We start from the raw sequence: 21,290 nt of genomic DNA on the forward strand, positions 1-21,290 counted from the left end.
CAAATCCTAAAGAACAACACACACCAGCCCGCCTCTCATCCTTTTCTACCTTAAATTTCTCAACCAGAGAAAAAGAACCCACACTACATACAGCTGTAAAAGCAGAGGATGCCCTAATCAGTTACCAGATAGCCTACAGACAACCCTTCTCCTGCCCTGGCACATTTATAACCACCCCACAAACCTGGGCCATTGCTAATGGGAAACATCTGGAGCCCAGCAGCACCTGTGCACAGTTGCTTGTGCCTAGGAAAGTTGGTGGCTGAGGGGTTTTGCTGTGGATGTGGATTTGCTGTGCCTGCAACCAGCTCTGCAGGGAGTCAGGGCTCCCTCTGAGTCATCTCCTTGCTTCTGCATGCTCTTCCCTCCTCCGGCTTCCTGGGGCCTACGGGGAGGTGATGTTTGCTGACAGCCAGTCTGCTCCATGTTAATCCCATCAGAGATGCAGTCTTTGTGGGCTTTACTTGTATAAGTGATTAGTCTTGTGGTGATGGGGCCCTGTGCTTCCTTCTTTTAAGTCTGAATTTCACTTCCTGCATTTAGATGTGTCTTAGTTTGGACAAGCGTTGCAGCCTGCATGGAGAGGTTAGTAGCCTAATTTATAACGTGCTAGACTTCAGGAGAGAGCTAGGGACGACGATACAAAGGTCTTTGTATAGGTTCCCATCTTGAGGTTTCAAGGGAGAGGAGGGAGAAGCTGGCTGCATCGGTGAAGGCAGCCCCGCAGGTAAGGTCGCTCTGCTGCTCACCAGGAGCAGGTCAATGTCTTCTCTTTCTGTACCTCCCTGTGAAAAACAGGGATCTTTCTGTGCCTTTGTGAGCCTGCATTTCGAAGACGGACCAGAGTTAGCTTTAACTAACTGGAAATGAGGTTACAACAGCCTTTTTTCCTAGCGTGAGGAGAGCTGCTAGAAGGATGTGCAGAAATTGGAAGTGGCTGCAGCCCAGAGGAGATGGGGGTTTGTCAGAACCGACACGTGCTTCCCCGTGCACACGGCGGGGGGAATTCCCACCAGAAAATAAAGGCACATGTCAATCTGAGGTCACTCAGCCCTCCTAACCTGGTCTTTGAATGAAAAGTATGGCCATATGGGTCTCTGAAGTTGCTGTTAAGACTGTGATGAGCAATTCATTTGATACAGGACACCAAAGCGGTATCAGGAGGACATGCCAGGAACTCAGTACTGGTTTTACGGCTTGCATCTGGCCCAGAAGTTGTACTATTTCTTCCAGGCACAGAGCCTGTTGCTGCTGTGCAGACTCCCTTCTCCTGCAACGCAGCTGCTGCGTCGCCCTGCGCCTTACCTTGAGTGAGGTCCAGAAGCCTGGGAGTGCCAACGCTGGCTGCTTTTTGCTATGGGAAGCTGTCTCTGCAGCATCTGGCCAGCTGAGATCCTATGACAGGACCACTTTAGTACTGCTGCGATCTGACTGTATTAATCGGATGTTCAGTACTTGGAGCCTTGGATAGGAATATTTTATTTTAAATCTGAAGAAATAATGCTTTTAGTCCCCATAACTACATTCTGATTAATAACCCAGCAATGAAATTCCTTCAGACCACAGTTTTCAATCCCATCTGAAACATTTTTAAATTTTTTTTTCTTTTTTTTTCCTCAGGGTTTATAGGCAGTATCCATTTTTCTAAGGAGGAATGTGATATGCAAAGGAGAAAAGTTGGACTTGCTGTGTAAACAAAGCCCAACTTGTTCATCTTGCATCTTCTAACTAAAAACCACCACATTTTCATTTCATATTTTTTCCGGAGGACTACTCAAAGATCTGACGACAATTTTCTTAGCCCTCAGTTGGAGGGAAAACGTGTTCATTTTCTTTTGAAGGAGAGTATTTTCTCCTAAAAGGGTCATATTCTCTCCCGGCCTAGGTCTTTTCGATTTTGGTGAAATAATGAAGTAGAAAATGTGGCCTTTGGTTTTTGCATGTATCCACCAAACGGTGTGCCCTCAGCAGGCCCAGACTGCTGGCCAAAGCAGAGTGAACAGCTCTGGTGCCACCAGGTCTCTTGTCCCACGAGGGCTTTTTCACCAAAAGCCGAGAGCTCGGAGGGTGATGACATTTCACGTATCTCAGAGCCAGCGCTGGCAGCTTCTGCTCCCTGTCACTGGCTGCTCTCCCCGCTGCATCCCCTCCCTCGTGCTGGGGCGACCGCACAGCAAAGGGGACCAGGAACGGCTCTGCACCGCAAATAGCCCATGTGGGTCGCAGAGGAATTTTTATTCGGGATTTGTTTCCTCTGCCTGGACCGCTGGGGGACAGACTGACATTTGTGCCAGCACCACTGTGGGGATGAAGGAGAGGAGAGAAACGAGCTGTCACTTTAGCATCACCGACATGTGAAAAAAAATTCATCAAAATGAAGCTTGGCACTGTCTATATGGTTAAAGTGAAGCATGTGGCCAAGTATTTGCAGAATCTGGCTTTTCTTTATACAGTAACAAAATATTGTGCAGGGTTTGTTTTTTTTTTTTTCTTTACCAGTCACCTTCCATGAAAAACTCCATCTGCCAAACACCACCTACTGCAGTTTATAGCTCTGCAAAGTAAATGTGCTTGGGCTTTTTGAAACAAAATGCCCACCCGGAGCTGTCTGAAATGAAGCTCACAGCAAATGGACGCTAATGTTACCAAAAAAAAGAGAAAAAACCCAAAACCCACTGTTGAGGAAACTGGATGATGAGTTTCTTAATGGCGTATTGAACACTCAGAGCTGCTCAACAGGAAAAAAGTTAGACAATTAAGGCTTTTATGACAATATCTTCCCTTTAATTGTGGCCTGCTTAATTGGGTAATCCAATTAATCAGAAAGTCCTAGGGAACCAAGTTAAACCTAATGACACTTAATGACATTGGTGGCAGCATAATGAGGATGGTAATTACACGAAAGTTGGCTGCCTGTGGATGCCTTGGTCATGCTTGTGTCTCTGTCTTTCAATCTCAAGCTGATTCTGCCTGTTCCGCTGAAAACTGTTTCACATCCTTCTATAGCACGTATGTATGTATATGTATATATATACACACACATCAGTATATACTGGATCAGTATCACTGACTCCTTCAGATTTGTGGCTTGCAGCTTCCACTGCAGCAATTTGGGGGTGCGGGAGACTGCCCCGTTCCTGGCCCTGAGGCTGCTCTGCTCAACTCCCTTGGCTCACCCAGTAGGACGGGCTCGACCGGGCTCCCCCTTAGCATTCCTGCTCAAAAAGGCAGCTGGTCTACACTGGAGTCGCAGGCTGGGAGGGGGGGGACAGAAGGCGGGCAGCCGGCTCTGCCCTCCGGGAGGAGGTGAAGCACGGTGAGGCGGGGTGCCTTGTCTTAGGGAGCCCCCACTGCTCCCGCGCTCCTCCGGGAGCTGGCACTGGAGAGCACAGAAGCACGGGAGCCCCCCTGCCAGGCTGCTCCTCGGGCAGCTCCAGCTGCGGCCCGGGCCCTTCCCGCTGCCCCCCAGCCCGGCGCCGCCACCGCCGAGCCGCACGCCCGGCAAAAACGCGCCCCGCCCCCGGCGGCACGCTCCGCCTCCTCAGCGGCACGCCCCGCCCCTCCCTGTCCGGCCCCGCCTCCTCCGCGGTGGGGGAGTGGCCCTCCGCGTCCCCGCCCCCGCGGCGTCCCCGCCCCGGAGCCGGCCCCCGCCGGCGGCCGGTGCGGTGCGGGGGGGTGCGGCGCGCTTCGGCTCGGCGCGGCGCGTCTCGGCGCCGTGCGGGCGGGGGGCCGCGGCCATGGTGGAGCGCGCAGACGAGGCGCCGCTGCTCTTCTGGGCCGAGGGCCCCGCCGTGTCGGCGCCGCCTCCCGCGGCCGAGGCGGGCAGCGGCGGCGGCGGCGGCGGCGGGCGACGGCTCGGCGGCGGCTGGAGCGCGGCTCCGTGGGGCGGCGCGGGGCCGGCGGAGGCGGCGGGGCCGCCGCGGGCGGAGGCGGAGGAGGACCAGATCGTGGCTGTCTTCGTGGTCACCTTCGACCCCCGCACGGGTGAGGGGCGCCGGGGGCGGGCGGGACGGGGCGCGGGGGGCCGGGACGGGGCCTGCAGTGGCCGGGCCGGGGGCTCCCGGTGCCGCTGGCGTAAGATGGATGCGGGCCGGGGCCGGGCTGCGGGTCCCGCCCGGCGCCTGCGGCTTGCATCCCTCCTCCCGCGGGGACCGCTCCCCCCGCCGCGTTTGAGGGCAGCGTCGCCGGACCCCAGTGGAGAGCGGCCTGCGGGAGCCAGGCTGCCCTCTGCCCCCACGGGAGACCGCTGCTTCACGGCACGGCTGCCGGTGCCCCGTGCCTCGGCCGGCCTCCCGAGGAGCGCCGTGCGCCAGGGGACCGGGGGCCGCGGGGGTTTCCCGAAAACGGAGTGTAAGGGGGATTGCGTTTGATCTCCTTCCCGCCGAGAAGAACTTCTGACGGGAGGAAGGCGCCGCTCCTGGTGCCGCTCCGAGCAGAGCCGGTGACCCGGGCAGGGACGGGCGTAGCTCTACTCCGCAGCGGGACACGGGACAGGGATTCTGGGGACGGTGCTGGGGCACCCCCTGCACCCTGCCCAGTGTCCAGGCCTCGGGCCGAGCCTCTGCCCTGCACTGCCTGGGGAGCACCAACCTGTTAGCAGCATCTCGAGAGCATCCTTCTCTCTCCGTGGCATGGCGTAGACCTGCCTGCAGCTCTCGGTGATGGATGGCGGTTATGGCAGGCGTAAATCTGGCAGGCACGCAGGGCATGATCCCCAGCAGCAGCAGCTCGGCTGTGTATTTCTTGGTGACCCGTGTGTTTAGAGGCTGGCCTCTGGTGGGATCTCTGGGGCTCTTGGTGCTTTGAAGTGGACTGCTGCGATCCAGGAGGGCAGAGGAGAGGAGCAAGGGATGTATTTTCCACCTTGCACTGCCACATCCATCTCCCTTGGCACTGTCAAGCTTTGGTGTTGTATCACTTCTTTTACTGACAGAGGTTATTCATTTCAAGTCTGCAGATCAGCATTTCAGAAAGCATCTTAACTTTCTTTTCTCAGTCTTGCTGCTCTGGCGGTATCCACGACAGAGGATGTTATGACACAGATAGAAAGTTAGCACCCACCTCGCATCTGTTAACACAGGTACTGTGCTTAGGGATCTGACGTCCCAAGACAGATCGTTGGGTCTTTCGGGTGCCTGGCACCAAGCTGGGGTGCAGAGGCAAGAGTGGGGCATAGCTAGAAGTCTTGGTATGATCAGAAAGTTTAGGAAGTAGCTTGGGAGATGCAGGAGCCCATTTGCATCCCGATCTGGGAGTGAGCTCCTCTTTCCTCTGTAGACAGACACTTTCTTAGCAAATCCATAGGAAAAGTACTAGAGACAGGAAAGAGCTCTGTAAAGCATGGTGGGGTTCTTCAGTGGAAGGGGGAAGTAACTGACATGATGCTCACAAGGGGGCCCCGACAGTGAAGACTGAATCCTGGTCTTGAATTGAAAATCCCAAGGAATTAGTGAAGAGAACGGAACCCGAAGTGTGATGTGCTGTCAGAAATGCACGCTGCCAAACAGCATGGCCGTTGTGTCCTGAAACACCAAAGGACTTTCAAGAAGTTACCCGTTTCACACTGCACCAGAGAGGTGTCTTCAGTCTAGAGGTCAGAGGCTCTTGACTCATCAAAATCCGAAATGAGATTGGATGTCATCTTTCCCATAGGAGATGGAAAGGGGAGGTGTTTCTCATAAGTATCCAAAACATGGAAGAGTCCAGATGACTGCAGCAACAGCAGGTTGTCTTTCAATCTGAGAGCATATGCCTCCTATGAAATGGTGAGATTTTCTTGGTTGGCAGAAAGCTGAGCTTTCTCAGGAGTTTGTCTGAACCAGCTGTTGCTTTGAAGGAGGTCCAGGGAAAGTTGGGAAACAGCTTTTCTCACATCCGATGTGCGGTTAATGCTGGGTGTCATCAGTCCTGGAGTAGTCTGTCAAGTCCAAGAAGATTCAGCCTCCCGCTGCTACTCAACATGGATGCTGAATGTAAGGAGCATGATAGGGCTGTGAGGAACACATCAACAAATGTCAGCTTCACAGGTGGAGGGCAAAGTGCCCTATGGAGGATGTGGACTTGGAAAAAAGATTCTTGAAGCCGCAGTGGTGTCAACTTGCTAAGGTCAGAAAGAGGATATGGGAATTCCTGGGTCAACCACATCAGATGGCGTGAAGGACCTCTGTAATGTTCATAAGGGTATCTGGTCCTTGTGTGTGACTTAAAGGAGATCATCCAGTCAGTGTCTGAGATGGAAACCTGCTTGATCCTGCCCAGGAAAAGCACAGTAGACCTCCTTTGGTAGCTTGCTCAGGCTTGTGAAAGGCAGAATTTCTGGTGGTGGCTGGCAGGGTAGTTATGCCAGGTAATGTCTACTCAAATACAGGCAAGCAATTGGGTGAGAGATGTTTTACTGTAGAACGGTGAAGTGGTTACTATGCTAATAAAGAACGTAACAGCTTTCCTACTAAATTTATAAGGGCTTGAAGCAGACAAGCTCAGTGTACCTAGCAGTTGCATGTGATCAGTTCACAAAGGTACGTCATGGGGTTGCCAGGCCACTGCTACAGTTTCGGTGTCCCTGGGACTCTGTCGATGCTCGTGTGAGTGGCCGAACATAAGAGCCAGAGGCAGCTTCTCAGTCAGTGGTGCTGTCCTTACCTCCAGCATGGTGAACCTTGTGGCACTTAAGAAGGAGCTCTTTTCACTGCTATTACAAAGACAGCCCTTGCACTAATGCAGAAAGTGAACTGTAAATTAAGTGCAGAATGGTGGCAGCCCGGGAGCCAACCGTGCCATCTTCTCATTGCTCCCTGCCCTTTGGCAGTCCCCTTCTTCAGGGAGTGACGAGTTGGGAATGCCCTGATACTTGAAAAAGTGTGAGCACCAGGTCTGCGCAAACACTGCCCCTTAAAGAGCACAGTGACAGGGGGCTTTAACGAGGCTGCTGAATTTCCTAGCGTGAGTGTTCCCTTGGGCAGGTAGTAACAGAAGACCCACCACTATTTTGGGCAGCAATGGGGATACATCTGGTAGGTGTGACTTACTTGGCATTAGGTTCGAGCATGTGTGCGTTCCGAGACTCATACTTGTCTTGGGTAAAGCAAGTGAAAAAAATAGAACAATAAATTTTGCTTTGGGAGGGAGATAAAGAAGGATGAAGCAAAGTCCATGGCCACATCAACTCTGTCAGATCAGAATAGTCGAAAAGAGGCTGAACTTTCTTAGCCCTTTTTCTGTGATGGAGATGATGATAGTCAATGTTGTGGAGGTCCCACACAATCTGTTGGCTTAAAGGGTGACGTGAGTAATGGAGGGAGATGAGGAGGAAAGAGAGGGAGGTAATCCGTTTTGCACCAGTGAACATGCAAATATTCTGTTTTTCTGTCCCACATTTCTTCCATGCAGGAAACGGAGCCAGTGTGACGGCTAGGTCACACTTCGTGCTTCTCGTGTCCTGGCACAACATGGTAGCATCGCACAGCCGGGGACCCTAAAGGTCTTGGGAAACATCTAATGGTGAGGAGGGCCAGGTGATGACCACCAAATGCTAGCGCCATCATCATTTCTGTAAGGATGTGAAAATCCAGGGGAGAGAAAATACAAGAGGAAGAACATCCTTAACTTTTGCACACCAGAAACTGAGAGTGCTGGTTCTGGCCTGGCCTGGAGCTGGGAGATAGCTCGCAAGAGACCTCCAGATCCGCAGATTTGACTCTCAGCAAAACCACTCACCCGCTCTCTAACGCTGGGTGACTCTCACTTGGAAAGTTTCCCATGCGCACGAGAGCTGCTTTCTGTGCGGGGAAGGGCAATGCTTCCTGTTTTTCTACAACATTGCTCCCTCCGCCCTCCTCTGGTTTCTCGGGCAGGCTGGCAGTCGCTATCACGTCTGTGAAGTCTGTCCTTTGTTTGCTCTACTGTTTCGCCAGACCGACTTTCTTAATTTTTTTTTTTTTAATCTCTGCGTTTGTTCTCCGACTGCCACGTCGCCCGTACACTCATAGGGCAAGGTGCTGTGAGGAACGGCCAGGAGCGCGGGTGTGGGTTGCTTGTGACAGATCCCAGGAAAAAAAATAGCTGCGTGATCTGTGAGTTGGTTTTGTGCTTGCACGTAGGGTAAGGATCTGTTTCAAGGCGTCTTTTCCTTACTTACTGCTGCAGAACAGACATTGTTTGAGCCATGTCTACTTCAACACCTCTACAGTGGATATTATACCTGACAGTAGTGCTTGTGACTAAACTGAACAGTCAAACAGTTCCTTTGCTCGATGGCGCTCTTGCATATTGATCTATTAATCTACAGGTAATGACCAATAAGTGATTCTCTGTGATGCAAGACTTAAAAGCGGCTCTGGCTTTAACCGCAGTTTTGTGGTTAAGAGGCAACAGTCTTAAGAGTTGACTTCCTCACTCTTTCAAGGAAGGGTCTTGTGCCTTTAAAAAGAAAACCAAACACACACACAAAAAACCCCAAACAACAAAAGCCAACATCTATATATAATATGCAAAACCTACAGGGGACCGTGCAGGCTGACATGATGTCACTGGCTTTCTCTGCCAGCCTTTCACACGCCTCAGAGGCGAAGACGCTTTACAGCAAAGCTCTGTGGTTTCGCGTGTGATTACACAGAGCTGTGCTCGGGGTCACGAGGCTGCCGCTGCTCCCCAGCCAGCCCGGCTCTGCGGGAGAGGTCTACTTGTGGACTAGAAGTGGTTAGTTGGATGCAAAACCTCTCCTGTTGCCACGTTTAACGCTGTTGTTTTTTTGAAGTCCTTGCCAGGCAGGGTTGGGGGAGGTCTGCTGAATACAGTATCTATGTGAGAAGAAAAATAGCCTATTTAAATGTCAGTAGCTAAGCCCGATTCCTGTGTGAAAGTGCATGCGTATACTTGTGCAGTATGAGTAATAATGCATAAGACAGGCTTCAGAAATGAGGCTCATATTTAAATACCTCTAAAAGTCTCGGCTGAGCGTAAGGCCCTTCCAAGTGTATGCTGTCCATGCAAGCACAGCTGGTATGCTTACCCCAAAGGGCAGGGGAAGGACTGTACCAGCACAAGGCATCTTTGCACTGCATCTGCCATTGCATTTATACTGAAAAATGTTTGTTTGCTTTGTTTTTAAAACTAAGCCACATTACTTCAAATGCTGTTGCTACAGGCAGACTGACAGAGAACAGAAACTCAGTGGGTAAACCTGGAGCACATCTCGGTGCAGTGGGAGTGTCCAGATGAGCGGGTGAGGCTCGGAAGTGCTGGCATGGGAAAGCCTGACAAGTCCCCCTTTTTTGTCCATGGTAAACTTGCCAGCGGCAGAGCAGGACTTCATTGGCTTTAGGGACTTTTTGTGACTTCTCTGATATCATCTGTTCCACGATCAGGCTCCTCAGGTGGCCTTTTCCCCAAACAACTGCATGCTTTCTGGCTGGGTTGGCACGTGACAGATGTTTGCTAATCTTGATCTAGCTTGTAATTTATATGCTTTTTTGTTTGATTATTCTAGCAGGCACAAACATGCTGCAGTACATGGATCACCTCAGACTCCATATAAAGCTTCAGCTAACTCCTCCTATCCTAAACTAAACATGAGAGATTCCAGGGAGAAGTAGTGATGATCGGGGTGCTGGCTTAGGGGTTCCTGTTTGACCAGCCCTGCTAGGCATAGCCAAAGGAGGATGTTGATGGTGGTGTAAGCTATCACAGAAACTCATCCTGAAGAGCAGCAGTCTGTACTTTGGGTTCTTTCTATATTGGATACTCATGTTGACAGCCTGAATGGAACAGTGTTAATACCATAGCTCATCCACTGTCAGGTAAAATTGTAGCTGCTCTGTGATTAACTGTATAAAGGATAAACCCACAAAATAGCACTAGCTTCAGAAACAGCTCCAGAAGTTCTGCAATATCTGGGTGTTGTGCTGCAACAAGTAACGTTTGCAAGAGATGTGCGGAGTGTAGTATGTCAGCTACTGTCTGTGACAATTTAGGAGTTCAGGAGTTGCGTTAGTGCACTGTTACTGGCATCCCAGTGATGTAAAAGCTGTAACTTGCTGTTGCTGGTGTTCGCCCTTTAGAAGTGAGTACTGTGTCCAAGTTTACACAAATAAATTTGCTTCTCTGCAGGCAACATGGTGGAGTGGTGTTTACCCCAAGATATTGATTTGGAAGGCGTGGAATTCAAATCCATGGCAAGCGGGTCCCACAAAATCCAGTCAGATTTCATGTGAGTATGTCTGAGCTATATTACTTCTTTCCCTTAGCTGTACATCTACACCACCATCCTTTAATTCAGAACATGCAAGAAAAATACCATCTATGAAGTTAAGTTCCTGCATAAACGTGCTGCTAAACTGTATCTAGCTGAGCCAAAGATACTCTTCAGATACTCTCAACAGCATATCAAGTACCAGCTAGCTGTGGGGATCTGTTGTATGACAGCTTTGGCGGTGGAGGCCAACTGGTGAATGGGGCAGGCCAGCGTCTCAGTGGTGTGCAAATTTTAATGCGTATTGGGCAAATCATACTGCACTGCCACTATTGGGACTGTCAGCAGAAGCCTGGAGTGAAGGGGAAAGAATGGCAGAACTGAAATGGGAAGGATTTTGCAGGAACTGGACTTAGAAAAAGGTTCTTCATTCTGCCAGTGCTTTTGGATCCTTTAAATGATGTGATAAACAGTCCTTGCTCCCTTACTTCTTTGCTAGCTCCTTCCTTCTGTGGAAAGACATAAGCTAGGAATTTTCTGCATTCCCATCCTTTTACTAACCCAGTGTTGCAACGCAGCAATGTTTTGCAATGAATTGCAATGTCACAATTCCTTTTGGTCAGGAATAACGGTTACTTTCTCAAAGGCACGTGAACTGAACCCTTGCACTCAGCTAGAGTACGCTTCAGCGTGCTGGCACCCAAAATATGATTAGGTAGCTAGACTATACCCAGAACTTCAGGCACTGCAGGCATTTCTTCCTTGGAAGAAGGGCACTGCATTGACTGGGTCCTGCATCCTCTGTTGGTCTTCCTTCCAAGTTCTTTCCTTACTTGCATTCCTTACCAGCCTGTGACGTGGCTGGTAGGGGCTTTAGTGGGAACTCCTGGGAACTCTTGCCTTAAATGTCCTGTCTTGTTCCTGAGAAGGCTAGGACACCCAAGACCTGTCCTCAGCCCTTCAGATAGCAGGGTGGGATTTCAGGGGGTTCCTTAAAGAAGGAACTGTGTTCCCAAATCAGTATTTTTAGCGGTCAGTTACCTTTCTTTCTTCCTTTTCCCTCTTTTTAATATTAACCCTTCTGTCAAACATTCGTCTCCAGTTATTTCCGGAAAGGGCTCTGTTTTGGCCTGGCCTGCTTTGCCAACATGCCTGTGGAGAGTGAGTTAGAGCGTGGTGCCCGCATGAAGTCCGTGGGGATTCTCTCCCCTTCCTACACCCTGCTGTATAGGTATATGCACTTCCTGGAGAACCAGGTCAGGTAAGTTCTCCTGGGAATGGGACTGGCCACTCCCTGCCTGGGAGAGGTAACTGTGCCTTGATGGAGAGTGGTTTTAGGCACGAGTGAGAATTTGGCTACAACGCTGAGCTATGATTTCCTTGAATGACTCCTTCTCCAGAAAGAGTTACAGGTTCACAACGGGAAGGAGACGAGGAACTGATTAGCAGCAGTCTGTTCATTGCTAACAGGCTACTCAAATGCTATCCAAACCCTACTTATTTTGTGCGGATATAAGTGTCAAGGGGAGACTTGAGAGGACAAGAAGCTCCCCTTTTCTCCTTCTGACAACCGTTTTACTAAGGGCTCACAAAAGGCTTATAAACCTATGATGGTGATCCTGGCTAGGTGTGTGCTTCAGCTGTGTTGAGTGGACCTGGCAGGGAAAATGGTGATGGTGGAAGGGAAAGCTGTTCCTACCTGAGCATATCTAAAACGGGATCAGTACTGTGCATACATCAGCTCGCTGTCTGCTTCAGTGCTGCCCGTGTTCTCTGGCTGCACTGAAAGCTGGTGTTACTCCTGACGCTTCGGCTGCCCTCCTGGATAAGTCTGTGCAACTGAGGCACCCGGGGCTCCTTTGCTAGCTGGGAAAGCAGATGTTGGCTGGGGGCAAGGCACTAAATAAGTAGAGTCTGGAGGCACTACAGATCTCCCCTTTTTTCCTTTCTTTTCCAGACACCAGCTGGAGATGCCAGGGCACTACTCCCATCTAGAGGCATTCTATGATGACAAGAAAGGAGTTCTCCCTGATAGCAAGGGCACCCCCACCTCTCAGCAACCTGTCCACTGGCTGCCGTCCATCCACAGATACATGTACCCAGAGATGAAGGTGAGGCAGGTGCTCTGAGGCTTGCAGGAATGGGCAGTGTGCTGCTGCTCCTTGCTGGTGTCTCATACTTCTTTATATAAGCAGTCACTCTAGCGCTTTGTAGGCTGCTTTAGATAAGATTTTGTTACTTGGACTGTTACAAGCTGCAGTTCTCTGTCATTGCTGTGTGCTGGTCTTGCTCCCACATTTAGACTTAGCATCTGTGCATGTGTCCCTGTTTCACCTCTGAGCTGTTTTCTTCCCTTTCCCTCCACCTGCAGATCACACACCCTGCTGGCTGTATGTCTCAGTTCATCAAATTCTTCGGTGAGCAGATCCTTGTCCTCTGGAAGTTTGCCCTGCTGCGCAAGCGCATATTGATATTTTCACCGCCCCCAGTTGGAGTTGTCTGCTATAGAGGTATGTTTCCAGGGACACCACAGAGCTCTGATCTAGTAGGCTGAAGCACTGCAGAAATGCCTGTGGATACTGAGGGGATAGACATCATGCAGGTCTTTAAAATCCATCGCAACCATTTCTTGTGAAGGTACAGTTCAGCCTGCATTTACCCATTTCCTACAAAATGCTTCTCTTCAGGCCTTTCGGGTACGACATACCTGGCACTGTCAAACACAGTTCCTGTCAGCACAGGACAATAAGAGTGCTGAACAAACTTGTGGAATCTACAACATGGGATTCCTGTGGGAGAACAGATTATTTCCTATCCAAAACCAGATGTCCCCACTTCAGAAGTTCTGGTGTTCAGGGGCACTTCAAAGCTCTAACCATTGTTCTCATAGAAGCGTGCGGGAGAACTGGGTAAGTGGGGTTCAGAATGCCCTCGAGGGAATATTGAAAGTATCTCAGGATGTACTCCTCTTGTCCGCAGTGTATTGCTGCTGTTGCCTTGCCAATGTTTCTCTGCCTGGTCTTGGAGGAACTGTCCCAGAGTCCAAACCATTCTTCTATGTGAATGTGGCAGACATAGAAATGCTGGAGACAGAAGTATCATATGTGGCCTGTAAGTATGATGGATTAGGCGTGACGTTTTTAACTTCAGGCTGCAAAATGTCTTGAGACACCAGACTGTGGAATAAAACCGATGAGAAATAGGATGTGCATGGAATGACTAACTACAAAAGCAGGAGAGAACAGTTGGTCTGCTGGGAAAGCGACATGCTGCTCTGAAAATCTTCTCTGATTTTGGCAGGTACAACAGAAAAGATCTTTGAGGAGAAACGGGATCTCTATGACGTCTATGTGGACAACCAGAATGTGAAGACGCATCATGAGCATCTGCAACCACTCCTGAAAATTAACAATGCTGATAAGGAGAAGTACCGACGGCTCAATGACCAGAGGTAATAATAGACATCTGGGTGGTCCTGGTCCTGATAGGAGAGCAGTGTGATGTGGGATAAAAAGGACACTGCTCCTTTGTACTTTCCTTCTTGTCTTAGTATTTTCAAAGTTTCCCACTGCTTCAGCTCATCTCTTTGAGGTTCTGGTTCCACTGTAGCTGACTGGTATGAGAGCCCCTGGGCACTCTGCACACATACAATCACTCTGCCAGTGAGCTGATGGAGCAGATAGAAGGCAGGAAGAGAAGCAGAGGTTGTAACTCACCATTGGTTCACCACTGATCAGTAGCAGAACTGAAAACAGCCTGCTTTCTAGTCCAGTGTCTTATAAAGACTACCCTGTTGCCTCAGCTGTCGGGGCAACAGTGTTAGTCTGATAGGTCTCCAAGAAATGGATGTGAAGTTTTTAGTTGTAATCTTTGTCTTCTCATAATGCTTTGAGGTTCACTGTAGGTATGTGCAATTAATCTGTCTCCCTTCTCTCAGGCAGATGTTAATGTATTCTCAAGAAGTGGGTGAGGATTGTAGCTCCTGTGAAGAGGACCTTTTCATCTTGTGAGTGGCTACCTCTAATACTTAGTTGGTCACTGTCAGGTTTAGGGAGCCTCTTTCACCGATTTCATGTTGCACTGGTTTGGCATATTATGAAACGTCATGGTTAATGTAATTCCATAGTCAGCTCTCTTCCTCTAGGGATCCAAGAACCAAACTGGCTCTTCCTCTTCGTATCATCTTCCTTTCAACTTGAGAAGCCAAATGCATCCATACTAGTCTCCACTGGGGTCTCTTCAGTGCTGGGAGGGAGAAGGGAATTTTAAAAACACAATTAGAAATGCAAGAATGCCCTCCCATTTTTGAAAACATAAACACTGTAGGACTTTTCACACCAGAACATTTGGCTCAGGAAAGGACAATGTCCGTGGGAAGCAGGCACTGTACCATGCTGGGGGAGGTACAGTGTGGAGATAAGACCTGCATGTGAAGGATTGGCCCATTGATGTGGCTGGCTTTGTACTTGGCAAACAGAGGAACCAGAACTGGGTGTAGAGTATGAGGTACAGAATTAGATGAAAACCACACCTCTACCACCTCTGAAGCCCTTCACTGCCTGTCGCTATTGTTCGTAGGCTGCAGCAGGTGAGAAGTAATGGGATGAAACTGTGTGAAGGGCTGTCGAGGCAGAGCTCTGATCGTTGAGCTGCAGAGATGCAGTCAGAGCTCTTTCTGAACAGCCTTGCGTGTTCCTAGGAAAGCACTAGGTAAGAAGTAGCTCTCACTGCTGTGTTCTGCGCCAGTAATGGAGAAGTTACTTACCCAGTGTCTTACCAGATGGATGACAACACTGTTTCCTCCTTTGCATTATGGGAGCTATAGGTCTGATGTACCCACTTGGTTACCACAGAGTACACAGTAGCTGATAACATAGCTTGCTTCTGAAGAGTGAAATGCCTACCATAAATCAGCCGGACAGAAGCACCGCTGTAAATTAAAAATTACTGCTTTATCTTTGTTTATTCTGGGTCATCCTTAGGGTGGATGGAAAACTACTACAGTGTCACCTAAGAAGGTGGGATCTATGATTAAAGGGGGTTAAATGCAGTTCTGGGGCTCTGCTGCCTGTTTGGTAAACAAGCTATCTTTTTGGGGGTCCAATGCCATCATCTTAGCTGACTTTATCCTATAGGTTTTTCATGGAGCAGAACAACCGCATATTTCAGACGCTGATGGAGGTGTCGGCCAGCCAGGACAAGACACTGACAGCTGACCACGCACGAGGCATGGGCCTGGATCCCCAAGGGGATCGAAGTTTCCTTATGGACCTGCTGGAAGTGTATGGCATTGATGTTATGCTAGTCATTGACAACCCCTGCTGCACTTAAACCAAGGGCAAGAGAGATGGGGAGCAAAGATCACTTTGTAAAGACTACCAGACATTGCTTAGGAGGATCACTGGAACTCACCACAGCCACTGGACGGATCTCATTTTATTTAATAACTTTATATGGAGAGTATTTATAATTTTAAAACAAAATGTGATTTTATTTTCTCTCCCTCAACTTCCCAATGAGTACCTGCTCCAGGTTTTGTTTGTTTGATTGTTTGTTTTTGTCTCCCTTTCTCTTTCATTTGTGTTTTTTTGTTTGGTTTAGTTAGGACCAGTGGCACCTTTGCACCAATCCTCACTGTTGCCAGTGATAGCTAGGTTTTGGCCTAGCCTGGATACCTGAGGGCTGAAGACTTCAGGAAAGCACTTTGTCTGATGGGACCAATGATGTGAAATGCTGTAGCTGAGCTCTCAAGACTTGACTGGAAAACCCTCCTATCATCCCCTCTTCCACTTGGGGACTGAAGAGGGCTTCAGCACAGGCTGTTAGTGGCCCAGTCTCATAAAACATCTGTCCTACCATGTTTATTGGTAGGGACAGTTAAACCAATGATAAACCAGGACTCCTTTAAACACCCCTCACCCAACTTTTAGCAGCTGAGTTGGAATAAAGCCACCCTTTGTCATCAATGGCAGAAGCAAGTTTCGGATAAGGGGGTGCTACAGGATCTTATGACTTTGCTTACCGGAGTGGCATGGTTTCACTTCCAGCATTTGAGGTGGTATAAACTGGCAAAGACTATACCTACCTATCTCATAGCTGGAGAGGAGCACCATCTTAATCCCTCCTACCACTTCCTCTGGTTTTCAGTTGCATCACACCTGCTGCTTTGGTTTAAAACCTTCAAACCAGCAAGATGGTCTCCCATTTAACGGGGACCAACATCACTGAGCCACCTTGCAGTCACTATGTTCTCTGGGCTGGATTGGGTTGAATAAGTATGCTTTAACTAATGTCACTAGCCCTTCCTTTGTAGCAGATGGTACTTGTCACTCCTTTGCTTTAATATTGTCTGCTGCTCCTTCTTTTGTCGAGCAGCCTTCAGCACTGCCTGCTGCTGTTCCTGGCTTTCAGTGTGAGACAGAGAGCAGTATATGACCTTTCAGCTGGAACGGCTTTGCAATTTGCAGGAGGTTCCCTTGGAGTTTGGGGTTCTTAACTGGCGCAGCTGCTAGAAGGAATGTCTAACAGCAAGCCTTTTCTTTCCTGGGCAGAGAAGCTGTAGAACCAGATGAACAGTGTTTCTTATTCTTGTGCTGTGGAAAGAATAGGATTCAGTTCATGCAGGACCACTGGTTACCTCCAGGAAGGCTACCCCGGTAAAGAGTAATCCCTTCGCCGTGCGAAATCCAAGAATGGTACTGTGGGTTCTAGGTGTGACATACGCTTTGCCCAAAATCCTTCAGCTGGTAGTAGCATCAGCTTTAAGCTAACTGTTCTTCCTGAACCGTGGCTATAGCTAATAAGCTGCTGCTTCTACTGTAATAGACTTCAGCACCCTTGGCGCCTTTCTGCGGTTTGTAGAAATGCAAACTGTAGCTGATGTGTCCACTTATCCTAGTATTTTGTAGGATGAGACAGAGCCTGAACCACCAAAGTCTCACCTGCTAATCCTTTTTAAAACAGGTGAAGCAAATGTTCTCCAAGTAGACCCTCTGTGGATTTTCTCTCCCTCTGGAAGGAAGGAGGCTGGCATGTCCTGTTTTTCCTTGAAGGCTATCTGCAGCAAAGGGGTCATTTTGCTTGCTGTGGATTCAGAGATTTTAGTGAGGTGTGGGATCAGGGGCCTCACAAGGCTTATTGCACAGTTCATTGGTATGAGCTTCAGCATATTATGTTCCTGTGATCTGCCTGTCTCTGAGCAGTTGTTCCCGTCTGCTTTTTCAGGGCTGTGGATGTTTTTGTACAGGAGAAAACATGCTGCTGCTTGTATTGCCAGTTGCTCACAACTATAATATAATCATCCTTAGAAAGTTGGGGGAAAAAATGGAGAAAGGAGAAAACAGACCTGAATATCATTTAATGGAAAGAAAAGGCTTTCCTTGAGAAAAGGCTTTGTTTTTAAATTGACACCTCTAGTATAAAACTAAGTGACCCACAATCTTCATGCTTTTTTCTAACTTCCACTTTGGTTTTAATATGCTGTCCACAGTGAAGATCCCTGAGGAAGCATAGCTGGCACTGTATTGCTGTCACTTACTTAACTTCCTTCACATATAAAAAAAGGAACTGAAACTAGTCTCTAGCAATTCTTCCTCTCACTTTTGTGAACATTTGCTACATAGTTTAGCTGTGGTCAGCTGTTAATGGCTTTCTGTTCTCGCTGATGTCAGTAGTTCTTTTGCTGAACTAAATAGAAACAAACGTTTAATTTGTCATTGAAATTTTACAGCCTTGGCAGTCAGAGGCTTTCTAATAACCTGCGTTAGAGCGCTATGTTCACAAGCTGTCAGAACATCAGGTCTACTAGACGGCACTGCTAGAGCCCACTGAGCAGAACCTCCTGAAATTATTTGCCAATTATTAAACCTCTGCTTTCCAGAAACTAGGGCTTCACTTGCTAGCAGCAGTGTGGGTGCAGAAGCATGAAAGCAAGCAGATTACTGTAAAAGTAGCATCCATGCTACATCCCAGCTGGATGGCTACAGCCTGTTTTGCTCTTGCTTGTCATTTTGCTTCTCTACAGCCTCTCTTGGCAGGTGACTGCTACAAAAGACAGAAAACAGAACAAAAAGACTTCTCTATCCTAACCCTTCCTTGTTTGATTTGCTGCAAAAGAACTTTCCACCGGCACTCCCCTTTTCTAATAGACATTGCTTTTATTTTTGTCACATGTGGAAAATCCTTGATAAATGGGTACATAATATAAACAAATGGCTACAGCTTGGGCCATGAGGGCTTGTTCAGTAGGCTGTTTTTGTTTGGAACCAACTTCACTGAATCTTATCTTTCTGGGAGATAACATAATTCAAGGTAAAACAGTTAAGTGCATACATTTAAAATCCCCTCCTTGGTGTGTGATAGTTGCTTTTTTGAATACTAGCAGCTGGAAGGGAGACAGTTAGTTACTTGGTGTATTTTGAATTAAAAGAGGGAGGAAAGCATGGCATAAGGTAGGATATTGCTGATTACTGCAAAAATCCTCTTGTCCATTTGAAGTACTTTGCCTTTACAGTGGTGCCTTTAATTTCTTTGGTGTGGTATCTTCGTCGGTTGCTTGTGATCAGAGCCCAGGTTGAATGGTGGTTACAGTAACCACGTGTATGTCTTGTGCCCTGGTAGACACAGTCTGGTATGTTCCTCTCTAACACCCAGGTCATAGCACAGCCATTGCAGGTTCTCAGTTGGTATTTGCTTGAGTTTAAACAGGAAAGCAAGAGCTTCATAGTTGCATCTTAAGTTGCACTACAAATGTATACTCAAGTAATGTATTATTGCTACTTGTACTATCTGGATTGGAGGGTAAAGCTTGGGAGAGAAATAAAAGCTAGGTTTTCAATCCAAACAAGGGATACCATGCCAGACATTTAAATCATGCAGAAGTCTTCTCACTGCAAGGCTAGGCCAAGCTGCATAGAGCCAAGTACAACTAAGAACTATAATGGATACTAGGAGAAAGGCATTTTAGTGAATTAGAGTTCAGATTTGTCTTAGAGACATGCTAATACCTTCTTTTCTAGCCTATATGAAGTAGTTACTCCAATGTATGTTAGAGCTAATGGTCATGTCTGTCACAGGAGATGAGCTCGCCTATCCAGCATCCTTAAGGGCAGAAGAAAGTTCCATCACCTTTTCAAGGGAAAGTAGCTTACTGTACAGCTTATTCTGTAAAGCAGTGCTACTGTAATACTTCTTCCATTTGAAGAACTGCCAAAGTTAATGGGCAAAAAGCTAGGAGTAGCTGTGGTCCTCCTGGTGATAGGCTATGCAGGGGACAGGCATGCTTTGCTCTGGGAGGGGGAAGGGCTAGAGCACTCTGTCCTAATGCAAAAGCCTAGGTACAAAGCATGCATACTAACCCAAATTCTGTCATCATAGCTATTACTTCTAAGTTAGTTGCTGTCTCCTTTCCACTCCCCCCAAAGCTAGTGGTCTAGTGATTATGGGAGAAGACAACACATACGTCTTTTGCGAGGGACTGGAATGTACTGACTTAACAGAATGATACATCTGTCTTAAACAGAGGGTACTAAATGCCTGTGAACCAGGATTTCAAGTCCTGGTTAATGCAACATGCCATTCGAATGGAAAAGTTTAATCGTGGTTAAAATAAACAGGTGCCTTGGGCTGGTCCATCATTAGACTGTTATACTTCCTTTTTATTTTAAGCCCTTCTAGAATGGACTGTAAGTTGAAGCCAGGATAAGTGTTTTCATGCGTGGGACCTAGGAGTCCCTGCTTCCTCTCTTGGAGTTTATACAAAGAAAGTTGTTTGTCTTGCTGCCAGACAGAAACATGAGAAGTGAGTCCTTTCCTCAACACTGTAGATAGCAGGTTCAGCCCCTGCTTATTTTATGTAATGTTTTCCTCACACCTCCCCTCTGAATGTTGCAATTCAGAGGTCTAGTACCACCCCATACTGGAAGACCTCTGAACTGTAGAGGAAGGGGAAAAATGACTTGAATGGTATACATACAAGCCACTCAATGAATATTTAAATATCAGCCTGTATCTCAGATGATCCTTGGTACTTTAACATCAGAACAGCATTAATACCAATTCTGAAGGGAGCTCTTTCTTGGTTACCCTCAAGCAAGGAATCACATCGCAGTGGGAGCCGTGCATCTGATACTATGGAAGATTATTAGTTGTTTTCCCTGTAAAATGGTACAGATGAACCAGAAGCTAGTTCTTATCATCTCGCCCCTTCCAGCAGGCTGGTTGTAGTTCTAACAGCTCCAATGTTGTTTGCATCTTGCAGATGTGTGGTTGCTCCCATAGGCCTGTGGCTGTGTAGAAAAACTGCTTACTAAAACATGGGTATTTTTTAATACAATTAAAGCTTACCTTTTTGAAATGGCTGCTGCCTTGTCTTTCCTGCCACTTGAGAAAAAAAACATTGCTGATTTTATTACAGAAGCATCAGCTTGAGGAAAAACTCAGTTGGTGAGAACTGCCCCTGACTCCGAATGAGCCAGTGGCTGCAGAGGAACGTTCCAGGTGTCTCTGTGGCAAGCAAAAAGAGCAGAGCACAGCCAACATGTTCCTTGGAGAGTGACCCAGGGGTCCGCTGGGCACTCTTAATGGCTGCAGATCAAAGGAAAGACAGCACAACACAGGCCCTACCACCAGCATAACTATTAAAAAGAACTAGCAGGCTTCTACTCCCGTAGATCTTAGTCAAGAAAGGGATGAGTGCTTGCCCCAATAGCTTAGGTAATTAGTTTCTCCACAGTATAGTCAAGGGAAGGACAGCATTCAGTTTGGTTCCAGCATCATGCAGAAAACCAACCCTACTTCCCCTTTCAAAGCATTTTTCCTTTAGCAAGCCTCCAGCAGAGGATGGTGTTGCAGCAGCATGCAGCCAGGATGCAGTGTTTAACAAAGCTGCCGGAAGTCAACTCACTAATGTCCTTATTTTGATTACAGCAAAGAATCAACAGATGAACTTAGACTAGATCACAGTGTAACACAGGGACTGCATACAAACAACAATCACATCAGAAAAATAAGGATCAATTTTTTTTTCTTCCAGTAAGCAAGGCAAAATCATGTGAACTTGTAAATTAGAAGGGCAACAGATAACCTTGCCTAAATCAATAGT

At 48.0% G+C, this 21,290-nt stretch overlaps 1 protein-coding gene across 1 annotated transcript; it reads left to right on the forward strand.

The window, feature by feature from the left end:
* The first annotated feature begins 3,737 nt into the window (after positions 1 to 3,737).
* Positions 3,738 to 20,719, forward strand: DENND11 (DENN domain containing 11). The gene is made up of 9 exons (XM_050914693.1): positions 3,738 to 3,984; positions 10,108 to 10,207; positions 11,292 to 11,450; positions 12,147 to 12,300; positions 12,561 to 12,699; positions 13,169 to 13,300; positions 13,490 to 13,640; positions 14,127 to 14,195; positions 15,325 to 20,719. The coding sequence occupies exons 1-9, from the start codon at positions 3,738 to 3,740 to the stop codon at positions 15,518 to 15,520; spliced, it is 1,347 nt and encodes a 448-aa protein (XP_050770650.1). The 3' UTR covers positions 15,521 to 20,719.
* Positions 20,720 to 21,290: the final 571 nt, after the last annotated feature.

Source organism: Gymnogyps californianus, chromosome 1, assembly GCF_018139145.2.
Source record: "Gymnogyps californianus isolate 813 chromosome 1, ASM1813914v2, whole genome shotgun sequence".
In the NCBI taxonomy this organism is placed as follows: domain Eukaryota; kingdom Metazoa; phylum Chordata; class Aves; order Accipitriformes; family Cathartidae; genus Gymnogyps; species Gymnogyps californianus.

Bases quoted from the DNA above. Each gene is read 5' to 3' on its own strand.
- DENND11 (XM_050914693.1), top strand. From the start codon at position 3,738: ATGGTGGAGCGCGCAGACGAGGCGCCGCTGCTCTTCTGGGCCGAGGGC. The intron at 3,985-10,107 runs GTGAGGGGCGCC...GCTTCTCTGCAG, and splicing joins CACCTTCGACCCCCGCACGG to GCAACATGGTGGAGTGGTGT. The intron at 14,196-15,324 runs GTGAGTGGCTAC...TTTATCCTATAG, and splicing joins GAAGAGGACCTTTTCATCTT to GTTTTTCATGGAGCAGAACA.